The sequence below is a fragment of the Zootoca vivipara genome, chromosome 1 (assembly GCF_965207765.1).
Source record: "Zootoca vivipara chromosome 1, rZooViv2.hap1.1, whole genome shotgun sequence".
NCBI lineage: Eukaryota > Metazoa > Chordata > Lepidosauria > Squamata > Lacertidae > Zootoca > Zootoca vivipara.
This window is the reverse complement of record NC_142582.1, coordinates 40756127-40769910: the sequence shown is the minus strand read 5'-3', so window position 1 is coordinate 40769910 and position 13784 is coordinate 40756127. Positions and strand designations below refer to the sequence as shown.

The window sequence follows — 13784 nt, the reverse complement described above, 5'->3', positions numbered from 1 at the left end:
CAGCTTTCATCAACCATTATTGAGTTATTATATCAATAATTTAGGAACTTTAACCACTTTGTAAGTAAGCAAAGTTTTACTGCTCGTGCATTATCCCCTGAATTCTGTATGGAACGACACACGAATCTGACGTCTAAAGAGTTTGTAAGTAAATTACCAAATGTTTGGTCTTTTTCTATGCTAGGGAACAGAGAAACTTTGGAAGGAACTTGAAATGACCTATATTGCTATGCTTTATTTTGCTGCCTTTTGTGTGTGTATGTGATTTTACATCTCTTCTGGGGTTCTTTCACCAAAGAGTGCTTGCACCAAACCTGGGTCTTTGCATCCAGCAATTCTTGTGTGTGTGTGTGTGTGTGTGTGTGTGTGTGTGTGTGTGTGTGTAACCAACAGAAAGAAGTAGCTGTGAATAGTTTTCTGAACAGAAATGCCTCTCTAGGGCCAAAACAACTCCCCTTTCTTGGTACGGGTTCTTTCGCTAAGAATTACAGCCAAGCTAAGCGACTTGTTCTAACCCTCTGATTTAATCCCTCCTGCACTATTTGACATATTGTTTTTCTGCTGTTATTTTACATAGTCACTATACTTAATTCTGTTACTGAAGTTTTCATTACTTACAGACTCCTGCAGTTCTTTGTAATTTCATGGTGTAAGCATTTTAAAATGATTTTCTATTGAAAATGTCGTTTCATTGACGTGAATGCACCAAGAAAATTAGATGGTACAACCCCTGCCCTTAAACACGATGAAGATGACATTTCAGCCTTTCAGTAAATTAGTTGTCTCTTGCTATAACTTCCAATAATAATAATAACAATAATAACAACAATAATAATAATAATAATAAATAATAATAATAAATTTTGGAAGCCTTTAGAAACCAACCATAATGCACAATGTATGTGGCTCTCCTTTTCAACTGAAAGGAAGCAATCCAACTGAACAGAGAAATCTTAAGTGAGCAGATATGTCGGACAGGTGGGGAAGAGATAAATTAAGCTTATTCCTAGCTGCTTCCGGCCAGTGTTAGGTCTATGTGTGAGGGCAGTGCAAGGTTAAGGTTATTTGTTCCAGGGTGTACAACCGGGGTTGGGAACCAGTGGCCCTCCAGATGTTCTTGGGACCCCAGCTCCCTCCATCTCTAGTCAGCAGGGCCAATGGCTAGGAGTGAGATGTGGACTCACAACATCTGGAGGGCTGCAGGTTGCCTACCCTTGATCTAATCTGTTTCTCATTTTTTCAGAAGGAATTGGGTGATTTGCAAATCTCTCTTCTTTCCATTGGACAGTTTGCTAGCTGCAAGAGCACCACATCCACTGCTAGGTACAGCCCTGCTGGATGTTTATAGGCATGGCCTGCAAATTTGCTAGTGTTTGTGCTTCCCATGAACACGTTTCTGCCTGTCTATGAGCAACTTTCTTAAAGGATAAGCTGAATGCAGTAGTGGTCAGCAGGGGTGTTGCAATGCTTGGCCTCAGATCAGCAGAGTTGCTGTTGCTTATTGAAAGGTGCAAGGTGGTTGGCATTGGACTAATGGGGCAGTGGCAGCAGCAAATGGGCTCTTCTGCTGTGTCTGCACTGTGTAGTGTAGCCCTCCAGATGTTTTGAGACTACAATTCCCATCATCCCTGACCACTGGTCCTTTTAGCTAGGGATGATGGGAGTTGTAGTCCCAAAACATCTGGAGCAGGCACCCCCAAACTTCAGCCCTCCAGATGTTTTGGACTAGAATTCCCATCATCCCTGATCACTGGTCCTCTTAGCTAGGGATCATGGGAGTTGTAGGCCAAAACATCTGGAGGCCTGAAGTTTGGGGATGCCTGATCTGGAGGGTCGAGTTTGACTATGCCTGGTGTAGTGGAACTACACTACTGCTGCTACTCATAAAACTTTGAAAAGTTCACACATACAAACTGAGGTTTCTGGGCAGGGTAGGTTTCTCACAAGTGGTGTGCCTTTGCATTATATATATGTGACATATATATGTTTGGTGAACCTACACGAGTTTCCCCACCATCTTCAAATAGCAAAGCAATATGAAATAACTAGATAAAGGGCTTTTTTAGACACAACTGCTTAGAAAGGGCACGGAAGATGAACCATCAATCCAGTCAGACATCCATTGGAAACCATTTTGGAAACCTTTGCTTCCATGTTGAATGGAATGTAGTCTTTCAGATATCAGATGGAAGAATCGTAATTGCCCAAGGCACTTTGTTAGGATATTTTTCAAGCTTAATTGCCCTGTCATTTACAATTAGGGATGTTAATGCGACTGTTAAATGTCACAAATAGCTTGCAGCTTTTACTCCCCTCTTAGCAAATGGGAATGTCCGACTGCATATTTTATTTGGAAACATTTTGATGCATTTTAAAACTATGTTCAATGAGAAGTTAATCAATTTAATGCTACAATAAAGAGAGCATTGCCTTTTTTTTCTGCTGAACTATTTCAGCTCTGGCTACATTGAGTGGTCATGCATGATAATGTGCAAACAAACTTCATTTTGTTAAGGTGGCTGGTTAATTGGGACAAAGATGGAGCAGGAGCAGCATTCTAAGTGCATCGCACAAAGCTGATATATGACTTCTAGATGTTTCTTCAGTTTCCTAGCTGCGTGCTCACCTGCCAATTTCTGCAGTCATCTACTGCAGGAAAACATCCATCAGTATTTTTATTTATTTTATTGATGGACAGCTGCAATTTTGTTCCAACAGAATAACTTGTTTTGCAAGCACACAAGAAAATAAAGAGGCAAGACAGAAAGATTAGGTGCATAGGGTCACATTTATTTATTTAACCCCAAATAGATCTGTATATCTCTGTGGTCTAAACCACAGAGCCCAGGGCTTGCTGATCGACGGGGTGAGCTCCCATTGTTCGGTCCCAGCTCTGCCCACCTAGCAGTTCGAAAGCACGTCAAAGTGCAAGTAGATAAATAGGTACCGCTCCGACGGGAAGGTAAACGGCATTTCCATGCTGCTCTGGTTCACCAGAAGTGGCTTAGTCATGCTGGCCACATGACCCGGAAAAACGCCTGCTCCCTCGGCCAGTAAAGCTAGATGAGCGCCGCAACCCCAGAGTTGTCCGCGACTGGACCTAACGGTCAGGGGTCCTTTACCTTTACCTAGATCTGTATAGGGGAACAAAGGTCTATAGTGCATGCCAACAGTGAAGGGCAGTTTTTCTTCTAGCCTACCTTACAGCTAGGGATTCCATCCTGCTGCACCCACTCCTGGGACGCCACAATCCCAGGCAGGTGTTACAGGTTGGCACCAAAGGTGCTCCCTAGCCATGCCAGCCCTGAAGGGAAGCCTCTGGACTTCACCTTTAATGATGCCCAAGGGTGTTCAGCTAAATCAGTTCTCCTCCCGTAGTGTTGAAGCTGTGTGTATCTGCATGCTGAAGCTACTTGCCAGGCCACTTAATTCCCTAAGTAGCTGCAAAAGCTTTGGGCACAAGAGGCCCATGAGATTATTCTACCCATGGACAATTAAGTTTTCAATATTTGCAAACTGCATATTTTATTATGAACTCAGGATCCAGTACCAAGAGATACCTATAATGCTGGTAATTCTGAATTTCAAATGTGACACCTGGATCTAAGGCATGCATTAACAATAAAAATTCAGCACTTTTGATTAGACAAATTCAGCAATTTTGATTAGACAAACTGGGTGCCATCATCTTCAAATGACACATTCGTAATGGAACAGAGCAGGATTTCTCTGCTATGGTTCCAGTTCTGTTGAGTGTCCTTCCTGAATTCTTGCCTAAGGCACAACCTTGCCAATATTGACAGTGAAAAGAGTAAAACACTGGGAGGAATTTAGTGCCATGCTCTCCTGGCCATTCCATTAGCTCAAGGATTTTGGCTTGTCGGATGTAACGATTCCACCCTCTCCTCCTCCTCCTCCCAGGCACAGTTCCTGGGCTTCTTCTGATCTCCCCAGAGCCAATTTCATGGGGCATAGGAGGCATGGGGGGAAAGGGGAGAAGCCTGTTGTGCAATTAGAAGTCCTTTCATGGGACTTACACTCATTAGTCAAATCCCACCAATTTAAATTTAACTCGGTCTAACACGCCACATTTTAGGTATATCCCTGAATAGTTTTGAGTGTACATATACCCAGGCTACAATGTATTAGCATACATAAGTATGGCTATATTATTTATCAAAATATATGTAAATTCACACACCCATGTACCCATGTGGCATTTTATCACTTAGTGACTCATCTAATCTTGGGAAATGCTTCTCTTGAAATGATAGTGGTTGTAGTCCCCTACTCATTACTGAGAGTACACTTAATGAGCCCAATTTAGTCATGTTAATTAATTTCAATGGCACTGCTCTGAGTAAACATTGGTTGACAACCCCCTTGTGTTTAAGGTGGCATGGAAGCTGTGATGAAATCATGATTTGGAGTGTAGATTTGGAGCTGCAGTGGTTGCAGCAATGAATGTTAATTAATGAATTGTACCTTAATTGCCGGTATGGCAAGATTTAGGACTGGACAAGTCAGCATTTGGTTTTGGAGTTGTAGTCTTTGAAAGGACCCTTCATATTGTGTATAGAATAGCCAATACAAGGAGTCAGAAATAGCAGTATTTACTATATTGCATTACAGTACTTGCAATGGTTTAAAGATAGTGGCTAAACTCCAAAATGGTTAAAGCACAATCAAATTTAGGCATTATCTTCAAAAACTAAATTTATATGCAGGAGGAGAAGGATCTATCAAAATTGTAATTATTGTAGAGAGGTTGTGCTAAAATAAGTTTGTGATCTATACACTTTCTGCTCCTTGGTCAGTTGCTCTTGATTTCACAAACATCACTTACCTGTCATAGTGGCTTGAAACATTTGCTCAAATACGAACAGCTAAGGTTACTTTTTATGGGCAGAGGGGCCATAGCTCAGTTTCAGGGGATGTGCTTAGCATACAGAAGCCCCAAGGTTCGATCCCTAGCAATTATAGGTAAGACTGAGAAAGATCTTGGTCTGCGGTACTAAAGAGCTGCTTTCAGTGAGTATAAATTAGGGCTATGCCCTGGATTCAGTTGAGACCCAAGCCAAATCAAGCACCTTTTGAGGGAGTCAGGTGCAGGCAGCCATGGCTTGCTACAAGTCGGGTTGGATGGCTGGCCCAGAATGATCCACGGCTGTCAATGAGCGGGGCATCAGGCAGGAAGGAAAGACAGGCACTGGGTGAGACAAAAAAACTCTGAAAAGATCCCTGATCACCCAGAAAAAGTAGGAGCCCACCACCTGACTTTCTTTCCTGGCATGGTGCAGAGTGCTCCATTGCAAATGGCTTCCGTGAAGAGAAATTGCTTGCAAAGAGCAAGATGCACCAAGCAGAATTGAGGTGTCTGGTGAGCAGCTCTTCTGCAGAGGCACCGATCCTGCTGCAGAAGCCACCTGCAAAGGAGGACCCACAGAATTTATCCCATTGCTCTCAGTTGGGAAAGGGGAGAATTAAGAGCAACATTTCCTTCCTCCTTCCTTTCTTCTCCCTTCCTTTTCACCCTCCCAGCTGTATTTATTGAGACCCTAAATAGACTTTGGGACTGGATCCATAACAGGACTCGTGGTCCACAGGTTAGCCCAGGGCAGGTTTTGGGGTGCATTGCAGCTGTAGTATGGAGTTATACACAGCCCTAGGGCGCACAGTGCTTCGCCAGAATGGCCAATATTTTTTACTTTTACCTACAATTGGAGCAGCCCAGATGAGAAAAGAAAAAAAAATTGGATATAGCTTCATCCCCCTTCTTTGCAGAATGATTAATATATTGTTTTAATTTATGCAAATATATCCAGATGTTACAGTGGTGTGCAGATAAATTATTGTATAAATAAGCAAATATGTCAACAGTGGGGATAATTAGCTCACTAAGAGAACATGCTTCATGATAAGACAGGTTCACCACCACTAGTAGCCTCAGTGACAAGACTGATAACATGCCTTTGAAAATATTATAGCCTAACCTTTTGCATCCTGAATTGAATTCATCAGTGATTTCCACTAGGCTCTCGATCAATAGGAAAAGTCTAATGGTGTTATAGATACATGGCGGCACTGCTTACTTGATAGTATCTATATTGTTTGCACCTTCAAATTATGGTCAAGGTCGGGATGAATGTGTATGCAATTATCTTGTGCTCCCTGCTTTTTTTCTTTTCATCTTACCGGCTACCTCTGGCTCTGATAGCAAACTCTCAAACCTAAAGCTGTTTGTGTAACAAACTATTTGAAAGGCATCAGTGGCTGTTCCTATTGAGTGGTACCCTAGCAAAACCATATACAAGAGAGACCTGTTAACATTTTTTGAACCAGAAAACCCAATGTAGCTCTCCAGCCATCTATAGTGATCTGCCAGGTACTTGATAAGCACTGCCCCCCCTTATTTTTTCTGCAGGAGGCAGTAAAAACTAGAATCACTCTTCCAATCGGCTGCTCCACATTGCTGGCATGGTGCCCTCAGCTTAGCACGTTAAACGTTCTTCAGGCCTGTTTTGTTTTGAGCAATGGAACTAGGATGCCAGTACAAACCAGCAATTGTTTGTTGTTGGAACACCTTTTCAAAAACCATTTTCCATCCTATTTTCATTTCTTTCCCACTTCTATTGTGTTGTTGCATATTTCTTCCAAAGGCATTAGTGGAGTATTTGCTCCATTGCTAGTAAAACTCATGATTTGAGGGCATGGAGCTACAATGAAACCTCCCAGATCTAAGCTGTAAATGAGTTAGGGAGCATCCTGGGAAGATTATCGCACTCTTGTATGAGCCTAGAAACCAAACTCATATGATGGGCCCTGGCATCCCAGGCAAGAAGCAAAGATACAACTGTTATCAAGGTACTAACCTATGGCTAGCAGGCCATATTTGATTTGGTAGTTCAAAAATTGCACAGGACTAAGATACAAAAAATGTTAAGGCATACTTCAAAACTAATATGAACACTGCAAGGTACTCAAAACAGGAGACAATACTAATGAAGAAAGCCTGTAAACTGTGGCATCTGCTGATTATTTATGCATATTGGCATACCTGATTTGCATACCTGATTTGCAAACTATCCCTTTTCTAGTAATTGTAGTTATTTAAAATATTGTGTATATAGATCAGATTTCAAAAATTTGACCCATTATGTCAGGTAGTAAAATGTTTTGACACAAATAAAATTTTAAAGTGGGATATTTTCAAGTAAGTATTTCCCCACATATAGTGGATTACTAGACACACTTAAGGATATGAATCTGAGTGCTGCTCTTCGTGCTTCTTTTGCTGATTTTGGTTTGATAATGTGTATTTTAATCATCAGGATTATTGCTGTTTGTTAGCTGCCTTGAGCAACTCCTTTTCTAAGAAGGAAAGTAGGATATTATTATTTTTTAAAGGAAACAAAATGCACAACATTGTGGTAAAAGCTATTGAGGCCATTCAGCTAATGCGTTTAAGTGCAGTCTTGTAAATGTATTGTGTGAACAAAAAAAGAGATAAATTTGTGTTTGTTCATCATACCAATGAATTAAAGGACAGGACTATAGGACTAATTTCCATGTATTAATCTATCACATTCCACTTGTCGTTGGTTGAATGTTCTTGCCATTCTTTGATGCCATGAACAGCAGAATATGGACCTGAAGAGACAGCTCTGTGACCAGCTTCAAGAGCACATTAGAGTAGTGTACCACAAGAAGTTGTAAATTCTAACCCTGCAGGGTGTTTGGTACAACAATAATTCATGTCAAAGAGATGCTCATCTAATAAAGATGAACCAGGATGGCCGATTTTTACCACCCTATTTGGAGTGGAGAAATGGAGACCACATTGGCCATTTTTGCCCCAGGAGGAGAAAGCGCTACAAAATATTTTAGACAAATCTGCTGCCTCAAGAAACTCTAGAATTTTGTTTCTTTACAACTTGAAATGTGGGCTTTCTTTCGCTGCACAGCAAGACATAGCTAGAGCATCTTGAGTGTTGAAACAATGCTATGGCACATGTAACCTGCTTTTGCAAGGATCACAAACCCCAGTGCATAGAGAGTGCTTTTAAAAACAAAAGTGAAATACTCAGGACCAAAACTCCTAGGGACAACAAAAGCATTATTTGGGTTGGATCCAACTAACTTGCCCCTTTAGCACAAGTTGCCTCTGCCTGCACAATGAAACTTTCCCTCTCCCCACCATGTGTCCCCCCAGTCTCTGCTGGGTTTTCCCGGCCAACTTTTCAATGTTCACATGAGGGGCAGACGAGAGTTCAGCTGTGAAGCAAAAGTCCTTGTGCAAATTGGCAAATTTATTTGGATGAAACAGCGTCTTAGAATGTATATCTAAAATTAAGAGAATACAGAACTTCAGTCGTAGAAGTTAATATTCTGATGGCCAAAGTTGAGTGGGTTGTTTATTTCATAGTGTGATTTGTAGGGCTGTTATTCACCTTGACAATACATTTGATGCATTTCAGGGACTTCACCTGAATAAAATAATTTTTTTTTAAAAAAAATCATTCATCAGAAGGCTTCTTTAGAAATAAAACAAATCATTTCCCAGATTGAATTTAAATCTTTCATGTAACAGCCTGGGCAGCTGTGATACACCAAATAAAAACTGATAGACTGTTCTGTGATGTGCCACCACAAGTTGGCGTTGAAGTTCAGAATGGAATCTCAGCCCATCTGCAAGAACCAGCTTCACAAATGATTAATCAAAGTAGTACTCAAATGGCTTACATTGTTAATAAAATCTCTTTATCTGAAACTATAATTTAATATTCATGTATCTAATTTACATGTGACAAAGTAGCATATTCTAAAATTAGAGTGTAACCAGCAAACTATTGACTACTGTAAACAATACGAAAGAACACAACCCAAATATTTCTTAGTAAATGAAAAGATACAACTTTTAACCAGGAAAACTATTTTAGTTGTTGATACTGGTTTAAACATAGCTGTAATCATGGCTTGAAAAAATTGTTCAAGCACACAGACATTTTCTGTGGAAGGAGTTTTGTGTATATACATAAAGTCCAAGCGTGTACTACCAAAATTCTGCTTATTTAATTATAGTTGGTACAGTAAAATAGTGAATGCTTGAAAAACTTTTACAGGGAAGGGAAACAAACTAATATGTGTATTTATCAGACTTAATCTGATATTGTTTCCCAATGTAAATTGAAACAAAATATTTTTTTCAATATTTTGAAGCTTGACTGTGAAAAATTGCACTAATTGAAAAGTTGCAATAGTTGGTTAGACTGCAGCTCCCCTGTGCAAATATCAATATTTATGTCAGGTGTGCATTATGCTGAAATTGAGAAATTATGTGCATTTTAAATAAAAACAGAGCAACTACGTACAGAACAAACAGTGAATCTTAACAGAATCAACATGCACTAACCCTACTCTTATGCAAAATTAATTTCTTCCAGGAAACTGCATCTGACCATTGGCCTTCCACAAAGGTATATGTTTTCTCCCTTGGTAATACATTTGGACTTTTGTATTCAAATCCCAGTTTGTTAGCTCATTGTCACCAAATGTGCTGCTCCACTGGTATATCCTTTAGTTGCCCTTGGGCTTCTGTAGAATCTGTTCTCTCACAGTCACTTTTATTTATGGTTTCAGTGAGCCTCACTGAAAATCTCCTCAGTTCTGTACAAATAGCTTCCTTATTCATCTTCCTCTGGTTCCTGTGATAAAATTGGCGCTTCCTCCTTTAAACAAGCACTAAAGAAGCTGAGAATTGTGCTATAAAGGTGATATTTACTCTTCTCTGATGTGATGTAATGACCTTCATCTGGGTAGATCTGGGTGAGGAAATGAAAAAATAAATAGGCTTTAAAAACCAAATGATAGGGGTCTCTGATTTGTTTTAAATGCTTTTGCATCAACATAGAATGAATCATTAGGCAATGTTATGGCTTCATTGAAAGCTCATAAAATTCAAACTAAAATTCATTTTCGTGATATTTTAAACCAGCATTTCATCACCTACACTGAAAGCTTTAGCATTAAAAGTATTTACATATATTTATTTAAAATGGCCTTTCTGATTTGGATTTTCAAAATGGTTTAGGGGGAATAGATATTTAATTTCTATCAATTATTGTAACAGCCTGATATACAATCTGGTAAAAATGTGGATCTAGTATGTCTTCAAAACTAATCCAAAGGTTTATTGTACAGTTGTACAATACAGTTCTACCTCTACAAACGCTTCGGGTTACAGACACTTCAGGTTACAGACTCTGCCAACCCAGAAATGGTAGCTTGGGTTAAGAACTTTGCTTCAGGATGAGAACAAAAATTGCGGCGCGGCAGCAGCAGGAAACCCCAATAGCTAAAGTGGTGCTTCAGGTTAAGAACACTTTCAGGTTAAGAACGGACCTCCAGAACTAATTAAGTTCTTAACCAGAGGTACCACTGTACTTTGTTTTGAGTCTGGGATCCGTTCCAGAGCCCCGGACGCTCGATGAAAGGGACGCTCGACAAAGCGCTGCTTTGCGCAAGTGAACGGTTTTGCATTTCTGCACATGCGCGAAGCAGCAAACCTGGAAGTAACCAGTTGCGGTACTTCCGGGTTTGCTGCAGACGTTCCACGAAATTGATGCTAAACGGAGCGGACTCACAACGAGGTACTCCTGCACTAGCAATATTAATGATATGGAGCCCAGATAGTGGGTGGGATTGTATATTGTTGCTACTGGTAATATTTGGACATAAACATGGGTATAGATAATGAAGCTGGACTACCTTTGCAGTTTTACTTACCTGACAGCTGATAGGAAATGAAAACTACTATTATTGTACAGTTGCCAAACCTACAGGTAGTCTACATTTCAGTGGTATTTCACAACCATAAAAAAATAAATGACTTGGCTACTTCCCAGCATTTCATCCTTTCTAACCAGCAAAAGCACAGTTCTAATTTCCAAGTTAACCTTATAACAGATAGGAATAACACTTAAGAACAGCACACAGAAGTATAATTAAGTTATTAGCTTTGATCAATAAGAGTTCAGAGCTTATCTTTCAGTGTCACTATAGAAATAGTATTGTGTTTCTAATTACTTAAAAGAGCATCAAAGAGGCCAAGATGCTCATGCAGCAGTGATGTTTAGGCTCTTATATGACTAAAGCCGCCTTCCTGCACTGGAGATTCCTCTGTGCAGAAATCAGTCTGGAGCCAACTCTCTATTTTTTATTTTATTTTATTTTTGCATAGATTCATTTTTTGAAGTTTGTTCAACTATACATAGTCTAAACAAACATGATGCTATTTTCTTATATATTATGTACTTGCAAGGAAAAGAATAATAAAAATTCTAAGACTGGTAATAATTAAAACATATTGAAGGATGCACTATTGAGATATCTGACCATTACATACCTGCATAGTATAATTCACTCCAGCTTTTATTAGATGTTTAATTAATTCTGCTGAATGCTGGAAATGAACTTTAGCTGTGGGACAATAACATGTGTTAGCAAAAAAGCATTATTAATGTCAATCAGATCTTACAGATTAGCTGCAATCTTGTTCAGGCATCAATCTAGTATGCTCATACAAAGGACCTTATTATATTTCTGCACTTAACATGTGAAGGTCAGGGACACTGTAATGACAGGGCTCTATCAGTGAGGCCACAAGTGCATCTTCTCTGTTGCTGTTGCATTGAGTGCCCTACACACAAATAAAGTGGGTTATTCTGCTGAATATTCTTTCCTAGCACTTCCAGAAATATCTTCCTTCTTCATAACAGAACAGCTATAGCATAGTAGCTAGGGATAGAATTCTCCGAGACATCTCGATGCCAGACTTGATTTTTTTCCCTATTTCACTCCTTGATCTAAAAAGTGAATATTTTCCTTACTGGTTTGTCTAATTTTTCATACTATATGTATAATATTATATACACAACATAATATTTTATTGCATTTAAGTATTTTTATTCAGTTGTATTCATTCTATATATAAATCCGTATGGGCCGTGACTCCTTTATATGTATTATGTATAGAATATACATATTAATATGTATGGGTATTGGGTAATATATGCATTTTTGGACACATGGACTGGTGAACTGCATCACAAAATTCACAGTGCGGTAGTATGGATTTTTAAGGATAGCTTTGTTTTCATTTGTGTGTTGGTTTAAGAAGGGCAAATCAGATTCTGATTCACCATTCCTAAGTGAAACTGAACCTCTTAGAATTAGCTGATTTTCCCAGGAAAATCTATTTTATCCTGCCTCCACTCAATTTTACTTTTGCCTTCACAAGCAGGTAGTGGTTCTGGGTCTTCAGCTGGAGTGGCTGAATGATTAATCTTTTTAGCTGTCCAATGAGGTAGAATGGTTATACCCATCCATTGAACTGGGACAAGGTGTTCCAACATCATGAAACAGTGTTGGAAAACCCACTCCCCTGGAAATATTATTCCCATACTAGTTAAGCCTGTGTTTGAACATATAAATATAAGAAATCATGCATTGTTTAGCAGTGAAGGGCAGTACACTGTAAATGCACTGTAGAAATTAATCCATTACAATCTATTGTTTGCTATAACCCCCACCCCCACCCCACCAACATTTATATTTTGCCAATGGTGGAATCAATAATAATTTGAAAGCTGATTAAATATTGACGCTGTCGTTTATTAATATATGTTGCCATCTACCAATGACATGGGTGTTTTATATGATTTAAACAAATTGGTACCTACAGCTGCTAAGAGTTACAAATATATTCAGTTAGGAGAAATGTCATCTGTTCAGATGTAAAACTGTCAATTGACTCTGACAACAGGCGCTCTGGGGGCAGACAAAGCTCAGTATTATCAAAAGAACACAGACACATGCCTCTCTTTCACTGAACTTAGCTGCGCCACTAGCTGCAACTGTAAATGGAACTATTTGTGTGTATACTTACTATCAGCTGTCCCGTGGACAATTAACAACTTTTCTTCTTTAAAGCCGTGAATATTGTGCAGCACACTGGATGCCTTTAGGAAAGAAACACACACACACACTTGTACACCTCTATGACTGATTTGCATTTCAAGTGCCCCTGTAACACCATAAATATCTAAAGTACAACTTGCTTACCTGATAAGCATTTTCTTCTTTAGATGGAAGGCCGAGGTATCTTTCTGAAAAAGCTGATGCTGCAGGGGAAACAGGGTTCTTTTTTATTTGTTTCTGTTAAATTGTTTCCAGATTAAATGAGTTAACATTTAGGGACATAATCATATGTAACTAAACCCAAGGCTTCATGGGTACAGAATAGGTACAGTCCCTTCCAGTGTAAAAGATTTGCTGCATCTGTCCGTATATTCCGGTGTATAAGATGACTGGGCGTATAAGACAACCCCCAACTTTTCCAGTTAAAATAGAGAGTTTGGGATATACTCGCCATATAAGAAATACAACCTGGTGTATAAGATGACCCCCAACTTTTGAGAAGATTTTCCTCGGTTAAAAAGTAGTCATACGCAGGAATATACAGTACTTTTTAATCCGTCAGAGGGGGGAACTGGGTACCTACCTAGTAGACAAACTGAATAATACAAAATACTCACCATACAATCTCATGTCTGTAATTGGTGCAATCACTGCTCCACACTTGAAAAGCCTTTCATTTGACTTGAGAATCATTGATGCAATGTATCCTCCATACCCCTACAAAACAACCTAATGTGAGTTAAAATGTGCCCATTATTGCCTTAATGAAACAGTTTCTTTCTTACGCAGTACCGTAGCATTTACAT

At 39.3% G+C, this 13784-nt stretch overlaps 1 protein-coding gene and 1 long non-coding RNA gene across 4 annotated transcripts in view; one reads left to right on the top strand and one right to left on the bottom strand.

The window, feature by feature from the left end:
- LOC118092245 (uncharacterized) overlaps positions 1 to 13784 on the top strand; it is a 169783-nt gene that overhangs the window by 146320 nt on the left and 9679 nt on the right. The window lies entirely within an intron of this gene.
- The window catches only part of DPP10 (dipeptidyl peptidase like 10), a 233828-nt gene continuing 228332 nt past the window's right edge, over positions 8289 to 13784 (bottom strand). For both annotated transcript variants that reach the window (XM_088652166.1, XM_088652178.1), the window contains 5 exons: positions 13596 to 13695; positions 13123 to 13181; positions 12947 to 13019; positions 11405 to 11478; positions 8289 to 9821 (listed from right to left, as the gene is read on the bottom strand). In XM_088652166.1, the coding sequence (XP_088508292.1) occupies positions 9684 to 9821; positions 11405 to 11478; positions 12947 to 13019; positions 13123 to 13181; positions 13596 to 13695 (444 nt within the window). In that variant the 3' untranslated portion in view covers positions 8289 to 9683. The remainder of the gene's footprint in view (positions 9822 to 11404; positions 11479 to 12946; positions 13020 to 13122; positions 13182 to 13595; positions 13696 to 13784) is intronic.